This window comes from Quercus robur, chromosome 3 (genome assembly GCF_932294415.1).
Source record: "Quercus robur chromosome 3, dhQueRobu3.1, whole genome shotgun sequence".
Taxonomy (NCBI): domain Eukaryota; kingdom Viridiplantae; phylum Streptophyta; class Magnoliopsida; order Fagales; family Fagaceae; genus Quercus; species Quercus robur.
Window position 1 is genome coordinate 24008525 of NC_065536.1, and position 13031 is coordinate 24021555.

Below are 13031 nucleotides of genomic sequence, written 5' to 3' on the forward strand. Positions count from 1 at the left end.
CGTACTTCAAGAGATATATATATATATTATTTATAACTTCGGTGTATTTCAAATCTTATTTTAGCACCTTTGTGGGTGTTGTAAAACGCATGAAAACAACAATGCAAACTCATACTATGCTAAAGAATGCAATTAACTCAAAAAAAAAAAAAAAAATCAGAAAAACATTAAAAACGATGAAAAAGGGGAAAGAGTATGGTGAAGGAGTCTTTAACTTTTTCCTAGTAAATCATTGTGATGCAGTTTATATAGTTTAACGATGGAAGACACACAACAAAAAGGCTCTTATAAAGGGGAAACTTATTAAAAGAGATTTTATTTTGGAGGGGAAAAAAAATGATGAAAGGAGGGAAAATAAAATAGAATTGTGGAAATGGTGTATCACGCAAGCCAATCATTTTATGTCTTCACCATCTTGATTAGTGTGTATTGCATATATTTCATAAGTAAGTCTTGGTTGAACGCTAAAAGTTTCCGAATCCCCAAATCCCACCAAATGAAAATTATGCCCCTCTCCAGTGCCACCCCATACAAAATCCCTCACTATCTACAGTTGTGGAATTAGTTATACGAATTCAATAGTAAGTTTTACAGATTCTCTCTTTTAAAATCTAATTCGCTAGGAGTATTTTGTACGCACTTCCTGTTTAGATGAGGTATCTACTTCATCGAGGGGTTCATGCGTCATATTGAGTAGAACCCAAGTTTCAAGCATGGGTTTTTCTACAATAAACTGACTTCAGACCCCTCTATGCTCTTGCATAACTTCGAAGTATATTTGCTTCCATTATTGATCCTCACTCCTATTGCGATGTCTTATGCATAATGAAGGAAGCTAGTTGTGTCTAAGAAGCAGCAGCTCTCAATGTATGTGGGTGAACTTCTGTTGTCAGCTCTTGTTCTTTCATGTTCACCCAAAAGTGATCAGGCTTGGAGTCATAGGTAAAATAGTTCTTAATTGTTTTGTATCGTTTCTACAAAGCACAATATTCACATGTCATTCCCGTTGGTTAGTTTTGCCTTAAGGGATAACATTATCAACTTGATGAACAGAACTTTGGGGGCCAATCTTTCTTTTTATTCTTTAGTTGTCTCCTTGCTTGATACACAGGATTTTGTGTTTATTAATATGATTTTCACCTGGCTTAAGTTTTTAGTTTTGTTCACATTCCTCTCTAATTGTATTTTTTTCTGTTATCGCTTTAAGTAATAACACAGTTCTTATACACATTGTCAATTTGCAGGAGATGGGTGATCAAGTCAATCACTGGAAAGTGTTCAGCTTTGCAAGATATTTTGGGGAAAGAATCTGAGCTGGTGGAAAAAATAGTTGAGGTTTAAATTCAGTTCAGGAACTCCGTACTATTAAATTATGAAGGTCCACATTTACATTTCATTATTGAAAAACTCCATTCTCACATTTTCTGTGTTCGCTTGTTTCTCTTAAATACTACCTAAAGCATACAAGAACTTCAGTTTCAAAAATCAATTTGGATGAGTACGATTCAAGATTTGATAATCACTAGGATGCTTCTCTGTTGAGTTATAATTACTTAAGATGGTACAGGCTATCTAGATCTAGTTCACCAAGAAAAGACTCAATACCTGTGAGCAGAAATAGAATGCATGAGCGTTTACTTGGCTACTGAAAAATCTAGCTATAAATGGGCAGGTGCATCCATCTTGTTGGAGGTGAAACTATTAAGCCTTGAGACTGGAGTTCACAATGCTGTTTTCCCTGGATTAGTATGTTTTGTTCTCAAAACTTAAGAACTAAATAAAAAATAGCCTTTTCTTTTCTCTGGTTTGGTTATGATTCAGTTCTAGATTTGCCTCAAATCCAAACAAAACTGGCCCATGCACACCTAAAATGCTGCTACATGCCACTGCCTCTGTGGTTGGTTGTCAGCCATGACAATTAGCACTGCTGGCAGCAGATGATCCTAGTAGTTTTTAATCTTCTTGGATGAAAAATTACAGTATTGAGGTTGTATTTGATTTTACAGAAAATGAGATGAAAATGTAGTTCTTCCTTTTGTCTCCCACCTTTTTTGTTTTATTTTTATTTTTCTTTTGGATCGAAATAAATTGAGCTCAAGCTGTTGAATGAAGCTTGATGTTGTTAAGCTTTATTTCCAAGGATTTTGCGTGATTAAATTAACTAATATAGCCTGTCTCTCGAAGAACTGGCATCCCAAATACGAGGGTGGAATTCCCCGTGCAGAAGTTGGACCATCTAATTATTCATATAAAGGAGTGCATTATGTGATGACCCTTAGGGGAACAAGTTTTATAGTCTTGCTATTGCTAGTTCACTAATTGTCTTTCTTCTTTAATTACAACTTTTGACCATATCATTATGCGAATGTTTCTTTAGCTTCTGCAATTGTCCATATATATTGGTGGCTTAACTATTGACATTTAGCACACCACATTTTGTTGGCATATCCATCATACTATGATGTTTAGGGAGAGTGTTCCAGGAAGAAACCTAACACTGTTTTAAGTTGACTTTATTTTTATTTTTAATTTTTGTGGTGCAGTGATAAAAAAATGAACTATCGTGCATGGAACCATCGTTGCCGGCTTGTTTCATACATGACAAGAGAACAGGTGCTACAAGAGTTAGAGAAATCCAGAAATTGGGCAGGGTTGCACGTTGCTGATAATTGTTGCTTTCATTTTCACAGAGTGAGTTTTCTTATCAATTTGAACAAGCTCCAATTTAAGTTCTGTGTCCTCACTCACCCTACCCTATCCTCCGCCCAACCTTTTTCCAAAAAGGAGAAATCTGGTAATCATGCATAGACTAGAGGATTCCCACTTTCCTTGACACAAGGTTGGGTTTGTACAAATTGGAAAAACATACACCAAACCTTTCAAGGATGAGGTTCGAGTTCACCATTCCTATTATTTCTAGGCTTCCAGTCTTTCAGAATATTTTAATTTTGCTAGCAATATGTCATCATTAGTTTATTTCATTTAATTTATAAAATTTTAGATGTTTGCAGCATGACATATGGTTGTGATAACTGGTTATTTTCTGTTGCTTAACTGTTTGAGAACCATTTACAGTCGCTAAAAGAACATGCCAATGCTTGGGGCAACTGGACTTTTAATTATCTTTTGATGGTTTTACAACTACTTATTTTTCTGAAAATGCATTGATCCCTAAATTAGATGTTCTTAATCAACAAAAAACGATAAAGTTTAATTTTAAGGTGGAAGAAATAGTTTCAACCATTGTAGCTGTATATGCTTTTGTATTCCTAGAGTGGGAAGAACACAAGGCTGGACAGGAACACCATATTCTTCAAGAGAGAAAAAAAAAAGTAATTAACCCCAAGGGAGAGAAAGATAGTGTTAATGTGCTTTAATTATCTTATTTGGAGCAAGGCACTTAAACTTTCTTACATGCTTACAGTGATGAGCTGGGATTTCCATAGTCTCAATCTAACTTGCAATCAATGTTGCAGCGGCTAATGCTCCTGATTTTGAAACACTCAAAACTTGAAAATACATCCCCTGGTTACTCTGTTGAAGTTTCTTAAGTATAGAAGGTAAAAATGTTCTTTAACGTCTATGCATTTTTCATTTCTACAAGCAAGTTTGCCATTTATGTTCTTATCATTATGAATTGTACTCCATTTCTCCCTTCTCTCATTCCTTGGATCCTTATATGAGTGAATGTCAGCTTCAAGACAGTATTCTTTTTCTAATTTACTTTAGCTGAGTGATCTTAGTGATTTCATTCATAAGTGTTGGTGTATGTCTTGTATACTTTCCGTACTTGGGTTGATCCCTTATTAATGAACCTTTTACTTAAAAAGAAGCTGCTTAGGAGCCATAATTAGGTTCAACTTTTTTGGTCTGCTTGGTTTGTAGGTTTAAATACTGATATAATTTAGATTATAAATTTATAATGCCACTTCCTATCAGGTTCAGCTTTTGGGTATCAGTGGCATTATTGATTCATTTTTCTTAATAAATAAGCACGGTGTTTATGGGTGATTGCTGTGTTACACAATACAAGAAATAGAAGTGGGGCTGGGTGATTCAAAAACAATGTTAGTTAAGCACTAAGACACTAATGTAAAATCCTTTCACGCCCAAAAGCAAATTCTCGTAATTATGTGACTGCTTTTAGTTACAACTGCTGTTACTTGTTGTTTTAGGATTTGTAGATTGCAACCATGCTTTTTAAATGTCTTGACTATTTATACATGTTTTTTTTTTAAAAAAAAATGTCCTGACAATGTTGGTGTGACAGGAAAAGCTCAATTGGAATGAAAGGTTGATAAAGCGTTACATAGGAAGAGAGGTATACACCCTTAACTCAAAGAAGCTCAACTATGCCTTTATCCTATTGGTGATGACTTTATGGAACCTTCTCAAATTTTTTTTTTTTTCCTGATAAGTTTGATTTCTTCAACTAACACATCTCTGCTTCTTGTATTGTTTTCATCCATTCTATCATATCTGAAATCATACTTGAAGTCACTTCTCTTTACCTATTTATCATACACCGCTTCATTATGTCTACCTATGTTATTTTTGGACTCCCTCTACCTCTTTTTACTCCTTCAACCTGAATTAAAAGTAAGCACCCTTTGTATGTACTTTTTTCTTTGGACTGACTATAGTGGCACATAGGCAGGATTTTTTTTTGAATTTTTTTATTATTAATCGGCAGACTCTTCATATAGGAGAACCTTTGATTGTTCTCAACCCTGAAATTGGTGGGTTAAGATTTGTAATAGTACGTAGATCTGAAAAAGGATCTGTAATCTTCCTGTCACCTTAATGTTTGCAGACTGCAGCATGATAACATTGATAATCTGTACCAACTACACCTTGATACTCTTCTTCCCCCTACTAAAGGAGATATCTCATGGTCTCTATTTTTATGCTGTTTCTCCAAGAATCATTTAAGAACTGTAGTCCACCAATATATGAGTTATTGTATTATGAGCCTTTCTTATTATAGTACCTGTGTTCATGATGTCATTTCTTCAATCAAAGAAATAGAGTATCTTTGTAACAAGAAATTTTGTGGTCCGATCACATATTAAAAGAAAAAGAAGAAAAAAAAAAGTGGTTCCGTGCTGGTGCTTGACTTTTTTAAAGTTTTCCAATGATCCTATTATTTAAGAGTTTTTATCTTATGACTTTCATTTCAAACAAGCACTTTGGCTTCATCGCCGCTTCCTTTCTTTGTGTTGGATGAAGCAATTTGCAACCAATCTCCATGATGTATCCTGCCATTCTGAGCTAAAGATCAGCACAAGTAACAACTTCAATTCCTTTATTGATAATAAGTTGCATCTTTTCAACTCTTGCTCAATTGTTCCAGATAATGACTTTGAGGATTTCAGAGCGCAAGCCACATATTTTGCCACTTACATATTATGGTTGACAAAGGTAAATCATCTTTTGTCTTTTTAATTTCCCATTTTGTCCTTTCAGTCGGATGCTTAGATTTTTGTTATGTGCATTAGCAAATCCCGGAGTTTTGGTCTAAATTCCAAGAGAAGCTTACAATAGGAAATCTGAAGACTATGCTGAGCAAGGTGTGCCCAGAAAGGTCAAATAGACTAGATGGAAACGCCTGACCAATTTGTGAAGGAATAAATGTTATCTTTAGCGCTGTCCGATGTTTCTTATCTTTTTTTTCTTTAATATTTTTACCTTTTTTTTTCCTCCACTCTCTTGTTGATTCATGTAGCGATGATATTAACAATGCTTAGTGGGGCAAAGAGATTTGAAGCTTCAGAGATGGACGTCTTCAATTTATGCTTTAATATGGTATAGACTATGTGAATATGTGATGAACACTTTCGGTATATTTATTTTGTTTTATAAAAATATATTATAGAATTAATTTTTATCCTAAAATGGTATATAGAAATAGTTCGATATCACAATATTTCGTTTGAATAGACAAACTAAAACGATCATTAAAACAAAATTGATAACTTTGGTTTTCTCATGCTTGACAATGACTAAATTACTAAAAGTAAACTAAAAAATTAAGAGAGGAAAATGAACACATAAATAAGGTATACTTGGATGTGAGTTGGGTAGCACAACAATTTATCAAGACCTAGTTTCTCTGCAATAAAAATGGTGGCTATCAAATAGCATATCCAATATATGCGGTTGAATGGCGAGATCTATGGCAAGAGGGATGTTGCAATGGTTCTAGTACAACTCTCTCTCTCTCTCAAAACTGACATAAGTTTCTCTCTCTTCTTTCCATTGGATTCAAATTATTGATTTTAGTATTTAAAATTTTACATGCGTTTTTTGTTAGTATATTAATGAGAGAATAATTGAGGTATTAATTTGGTACATGTAAAGCTCATAGAGTAAATTGGACAAAATAAAAGTTTTTCAGAATGGAATGACCACCACCTTAAAGTTCAAGGGAGGTATAAGCATTTTTCCAACAATTTTGTACTCAACCTTTCACACAACATTCAACTTTCGCTAGCAAGCCTTTTTGCAAGTAATTTGCTTGTTAATGTAGCAATCATTGATGACATGCGAATTTGTTGTGTTTAGTAAAATCTGTTGTAATCAATCAAGTTGAACAAATATTATCTATTAGAGTCAAATGTTGTAAGTGTTCGCAAATTTGAGTTATTAAAACACATTTTTGATGTAATTCAATCCTTAGTTTTTAGTGTCTAAATTAGTATTGAAGAACTATTTTCAAGACACAAGAAAATTGCTCAAGATCATGAAAGCTTTACTGCCTCGACTCTTGGCTTGACTCCATGTGATCGATCAAGCTTTAATGAAGCTTGATTCATGCTTGACATAACTCGACCGATTAAGCTGTGGGGTTTCGGAAACTGAATTTTCAATGTTAGCCCATGATGACTTGACCCACTTGGGACCTATGCACTAGGGACCTGTTTGGTTTAAGCAAAAATAGTGTGTATTTTGTATTCATTTTCAGTTATTTGTGAAACCCAACATTAAAAAAATTGTTTGGCTTTATATTTGTATTCAATTTTTATTTTAGTATCCAAAACAATAATATTTGAATACAAAGACTGAATACAATTTTTTTGTGTTTTCATTTTCTTGAAAATGAATACAATGACATTTTCGTAAAAAAATCAAATCTATGGGTCCCATTATCACTGCCTTGTCACATCAAAAAACACACATACTCTCTCTCTATTTGTTGGTGGTTGTCATAAAAAAAAAGTGAAAGAGAAGACGAAGCAGAAAATGATACCAAACCAAAAAAAAAAAAAAAAAGATGGAAACAAAAATGAGTATAGAAAATAAGTACAGAAAATGAATACAACTTCAATACAAACCAAACAGGCCCTAGGATTCCCAAGTGTATAAAAAGCTTAATTTTAGAGCCATCATCATAAGTGAGAACACACAGATTAGGTTGATGCCAAAAGAAAATTTAAAATCATATTGCTACTAATGCTCGCATGGATTTATTATATTAATTTTTTATTCTCCTTAACCACTCAGGAATTCCTTTAGATAGCAATCCATCTTCCTTTGGATTGCGGAATTCCATTAGATAGCAATCCATCTAATAGATCTGATGAGAAATGTTTTGTAGCAAAGGAATAGTTTGCAAATCCAAAAGGTATTTTTTATGGTAAGCTACACATGTAACCATTGAGTCTTGAACTCAAAATCCCACTCTTGAACTTACTCTAACAAGGAGAGTAAGTACCATTTGTGCTACAACTCATTAGCAAGTTCTTTTTTATGATCTTTACCTCTTTATTTTTTTGGTCAAACATTGATAATATCACAACGAGGCATGGCATTCAATATATGTTACCTGCAAACTATCTTAACTGAAAAATAAAGAAAAACAATTTTTGGGACATCAGAAGTTCTAAAACCTCCACGTTTTGTTTAAACTGAATAATTCAGAGATTAGTATAGTACATATCACGCAAGCGATCAGACATGAAAGAATACACCAAATTTTATGTGAAAAACCCTCTAATGTAGAGTGAAAAACCATGGGACAAATCCAATTAATTCACTTTAATAAAATAAAGATTACAACACTTAAGATAATGCCTACAACTTTAGTTCTCAACAAATCTGGAAAAATATAAGAATTTTAAATCACTGGGAAGAAATATAATGTCACCACAAAAAACCAGAAGCTGATCAATTACTTATCTCACTATCATTTATCACTATATGATATAATATGCAAGCTCTACTACCACTATGAAAACCACAATGAAAAGGTGAATGCTGTAGACAGTTTCAAAGGTGTCACTAAAACCTCCTGTTGTCCTTATTATGGTGCTAAATAAATTGTCAGTTATTTGCATGACCATTTACCACTTAAGCAAAATGCGGTTACCCATATGGACAATAGTTTTGAGTTCAACCTGCAACAATAAACAAGTTGAAGGAATAAGAGGATAAAACAGATAGCATAAGACAATTTTGTCATGATTTGCAAGATTATGTTGTAGTACTAAACATACACTCTAGTGCAACTTCTAGGATCACTACCTCCAAAAAAAATAGCTCAAAGTCTGTTGGCTACAAAGTGTATCGCACTCCCCATTTTCTTCTATAGATTTTGTAATAGAAAAAAATGAAAGCCAATTTCCATTTTCACTATATTTCATTCTGTTTTTTCTAGAAAGTATGCAATGCTCCAATTCATAATTAATCTCTTAAGAAAATAATCAAATTAAGATGACAGCCCAGTTTTAAGGAACTTCTTTTCAATAGGTTGAAAATATATAAAGGTAAGCTACATAGTTTCAGAAGGCTAATTAGACTACAATTTCTGTTTATGCATTCCATTAGATGTAACTAAGCATATTTTCTGACTATGCAAAATTTTCACGTAAGTTTTCAGACTTGTACTATTGCTATGGTTTGGCCTTTATTGCAAATTGCAATTAGTCTGTGTCTAATACTAAAGAATTAAATTGCAAGCATATCTTGAATTTTAGTTTTACAGATTTGCAGAAAAGTAAAGGCAATAATAGATAAACTGTTGTGGTGCATTTTAAAATGGAAATTCAATAACTAATTTAGAGATAAAAGCAAATAAAATAGAGTACATTAATTTGTTTGGTATTCTATAATTACGTATATCCTCAAGGAAACAAACTAAACTGTCGAGAAAACTCCCAGAGTGAGACACGATAGAAATAAAAAAAAGCAAAGAAGTCACTAAAAACCAATAAGAAATTGATTCAATACCAAGACTGATTGTTAATCCAACTAATGAACCCAAGACATTTGACATCTTCATATCTAATGGTGATCATTCTATGCACTCCCCCATGCCATGAAACACCTATGCCTCTGAGACAATGAAAAGCCACAATTTACTGATTTAGGAACTTGATAAATAACCCTATAACATTAAGACTAGATGATTAGCAATTATAGGTTCGAGCTATGAAGGTTTCTCTCTTTCTTCTTAAAATGAATTATCACTTGTTGATTGAAAACAGGTTTCAAGAATACAAAATTATGGATGTAAGGCTGAGTAAAGGTGTTATTAAAAAATTAACTAGTTTTCTTTTTCATATGTCACTAACCCAGATGGACTACTAAAGCAAACTAGATTACAGGTTATTTAAATTAAAAAATTAAAAATTAAAAAAAAAAAAAAAACTAGATTATAGGTTAAGCTTTTTTATAGCATCTTTAAAGTTATAACAGAGCATTTTGTACATTAAGCCTTTTGCACTATGGTTAGATTGAATGAGGCCAAATGGGAACAGAAAATTTTGCATTATGTTCCAAATGAATGAGACCAAAACATTCCTATGACCCTGAGGGTTGGAAAAGTTATTGACTATGGGTTAAACAGCAAATGCAACATCATCAGAAGAAGAGAAAGATGAATATAAAGTTACCCTCTTCCTTCTGCTTTTTATTTATTTATTTTTATTAACATATTATTGACTAATTTGGATGTGTCCATAACATTAAGACTAGATGATTAGCAATTATAGGTTCAAGATATGAGGGCTTCCCTCTTAAAATGAATTATCACTTGTTGATTTAAAACAGGTTTCAAGAATACAAAGTTATGGATGGAAGGCTAAGTAAAGGCGTTATAAAAAATTAACTAGTTTGCTTTTAACCAACCCAGATGGATTACTAAAGAAAACTAGATTACAGATTAAGCTTGTTTGCAGCATCTTTGAAGTTATAACAGAACATTTTGTACATTAAGCCTTTTGCACGACGGTTAGATTGAATGAGGCCAAATGAGAACAGAAAATTTTGCATTATGTTCCAAATGAATGAGACCAAAACATTCCTATGCCCTTCAGGGTTGGAAATTAAAGTTATTGACTATGGGTTAAATAGCATCAGAAGAAGATAAAGAAGAATATGAAGTTAGCTTCTTCCTTCTGTTTGTTTTTGCACATATTAGTGACTAATTTGGATGTGTCCATTTTTTCTTGTCATCCCAAATTGGGCAACTTCCTAAACGAAAAATTAAAAAAAAAAGGAGGGGGTGGGGGGGGGGGGGGGGGGGGGTGGTGTGGACTTCTCAGCCCATGCCCATCCCCTCCACTCCTAGTGCTAAAACCCCACTCTTCCCCCTCTTACATGCAGGAAACTCTTGAATCACAAGGACAAGAAAACTACATGGTTTTGTATTCAATCTCTAAAATCTGTACACTAATCCCTCCCTCTCCCTCCCCCCAAACATAAGGCAACCATGAAAATTAGCAAACCAAATTCCAAACCCTAAAACATAAGGATAGAATTTACATAAGTTGAATATTGTACAACTATGTCACCTATCACCTTCCACCATATAACATGGAATACATAGGAAATGTGCCATTATGCATGTTAGGACTTTTAGTGGTTGGACAATTAGATAAAAAAATTATTTGTAACTATTGATCTTAAATTTTATCATTTTCAAGTAATTATGTGGGTTGTTATTTGTATTGGGATGGTGAGGTGAAGTGCCACAAGTGTTGAAATAGAAGTTGGAAGCGGCAGAATTTCACTCCTACCGAAATTGGCAGCGTTAGGCAAAATGTGATGTGAAATCAAATTTTGAAAAACAGTTGGATAGAGAGTTCGCCTCTATATTCGCCTCCCTCTAGTACAAGCAAAATTGTGAGAACTTGAGACAATTCTGTTATTTTTTCTCTGGTATTCTAGTCCATATCCTTGCAATATAAGATCCCATTTTCTACAAATTTTGCACACCCAATTCCTATCTGTAGAGCTAGATAGTACCAAAAAACCCTAGATCTTTAACCCTCATCAATCTCTCTACCTTCTCCCTCTCAAATTGTCAAATTTCATGAGAGGAGATTAAGACCATCACACTCATTACTACCTTCAGAGTTTTGGTGTTGATTGGAGCTTGGGAATCATTGGAATAGTCTCAAAATTGCCAAGGAGAATTGGAGATTGAAATTGGAGGCTCAATTGCATATATGGAGGCTAGTGAGAAGAAAGGATTCAAGGAATCAGTCGCTAGTAGGAGTTGAAGGCTCAAGTACATAGTTAGTTACTACTTAGCTTGGAGGGTTTTGTAAGTAATATGTACAACTACTATTCTCATTAGTGGATCATTTGGTGCTGTGATGCCCTGGAGAGGTTTTTTTGCCTTGTTCTCGGGTTTTCCTCTTTATAAACACTTTGGTGTTTTTGTGGGTTATTGATTTTTTGTTTATCCATGCATACTTATGTTCATTGCCTAATTATGTAAACAATTGGGCTTAAATTCTATATTTGGCATAAGATTGACATTAGCAGTAAAAATCAGTGCCTAAATTGTTTGAATTAGATTAGTGCAATTCTCAATACACTTGCTGCAATATGAAATGATTAAGAAGTTTTTTTTCTGTGGCCTTTTCTCAAATGTGAATTCATTCGAGAAAATATGCTTCATCACAAAATGTACTTCCCAAGTATTAGGATCTGATGTTTGGTTAAAATGAGGCCAAAAGACGGTTAAATATTTAGCTTGAGGTTATTATGGATGGAGAAAATGATAAGGAAAAGCACATAAATGATTGAGCAGAAATATTGAGATAAACCTTACATTAGAAGAGTATATAATCGAACTAACAAAGCCAATGTATTTGTAGTTTCTTCTACTTTCACCCTTCCATGTAACGAAACACTTCAAACTCTAAGACAAGAAAAGAGCACATGTCAAGAGTTGAAAAATAAAGATAAAGAAGTATGTACAGATCCTAGATTGCTTTTCATGTGTCACCAAATCAGATTGACTACTAAAGAAAACCAGCATGCCAGATTAAGCTTTTGTGTTGCATCTTTGAAGTCATAGCACAGCTCTCTACAAAAAGCCCTATGATATGATGTTTGGATTGAATGAGGCCCAAAGCACAAGAAAGATCTTTCATGGATGTCTAGACTGAACAAGAGCAAAATATTTGCTCAAGCACAAAATATGCTTTCTCACATTTCAGAATTTGATGTCTGGTTTAAAATGAGGCCAACAAAGTAAATCTTTAGCATGAGGTTTTCTTGGACGGACAAGGCAGTAAGAAAAAACTATCTCCGAACAGAAGATTAAGAAGAATATGTAGATATACCTTTAAAAGAGAAGATAAGAAACAACAAACTTCCATATTTCTCATCACATATATTATATATATTATATATATCACAAATATATATGATATAACAATGTTACGTTGATGGATATTGCACAATTTTGTGATTAACTTGTTTTTGAGAGATAAGCAGGATAATTAATTAATAATTTATTCTAATATGGAAGAAATTACCTGTGACTGGATCAGACTTCTGCAACACTTAATCAATCCAAGAATGAACTTTAGCAATACAGACACGCATAAATCTCTACTTGTAGCTGAAATTTGTGAACCACAAAGATCATTGGCCCTCTTCTTCGTCATCAGACATGCTATTCTTGGTCAAACTCTTCTTCATCATCGCTGAAATGAAGAAAATGGGCAAGATCCACATAAACATTAAACCGTAAATGAAATAACCTAATCAAGTTATTGAGAATTTGGTATATA

The 13031-nt window shown here is 33.4% G+C and overlaps 3 protein-coding genes across 17 annotated transcripts in view; 2 read left to right on the forward strand and 1 right to left on the reverse strand.

Annotated features, from left to right (window-relative positions):
* LOC126719424 (uncharacterized) overlaps window positions 1-5845 on the forward strand; it is a 62570-nt gene extending 56725 nt beyond the window's left edge. The window contains exon 8 of the mRNA XM_050421977.1: window positions 5609-5845. The gene's annotated coding sequence lies outside the window, so the exon portion shown is untranslated. The remainder of the gene's footprint in view (window positions 1-5608) is intronic.
* Window positions 1-13031, forward strand: part of LOC126717544 (uncharacterized) — a 111128-nt gene that overhangs the window by 56712 nt on the left and 41385 nt on the right. The gene's annotated exons all lie outside the window — the stretch shown is intronic.
* LOC126717543 (putative disease resistance protein RGA3) overlaps window positions 1-13031 on the reverse strand; it is a 116085-nt gene that overhangs the window by 50362 nt on the left and 52692 nt on the right. Inside the window, exons 3-6 of one of the 13 annotated variants that reach the window (XM_050419322.1) lie at window positions 12774-12944; window positions 12062-12151; window positions 9229-9333; window positions 8016-8396 (exon numbers count right to left, since the gene is read on the reverse strand). The exons of 8 other annotated variants lie outside the window; for them this stretch is intronic. In XM_050419322.1, coding sequence (XP_050275279.1) covers window positions 12883-12944 — 62 coding nt within the window. In that variant the 3' untranslated portion in view covers window positions 8016-8396; window positions 9229-9333; window positions 12062-12151; window positions 12774-12882. Of the gene's footprint in view, window positions 1-8015; window positions 8397-9228; window positions 9334-12061; window positions 12152-12773; window positions 12945-13031 lie in introns of those variants that run through there. 4 more of the 13 variants (XM_050419321.1, XM_050419323.1, XM_050419326.1 and 1 more) reach the window with 4 other exon arrangements.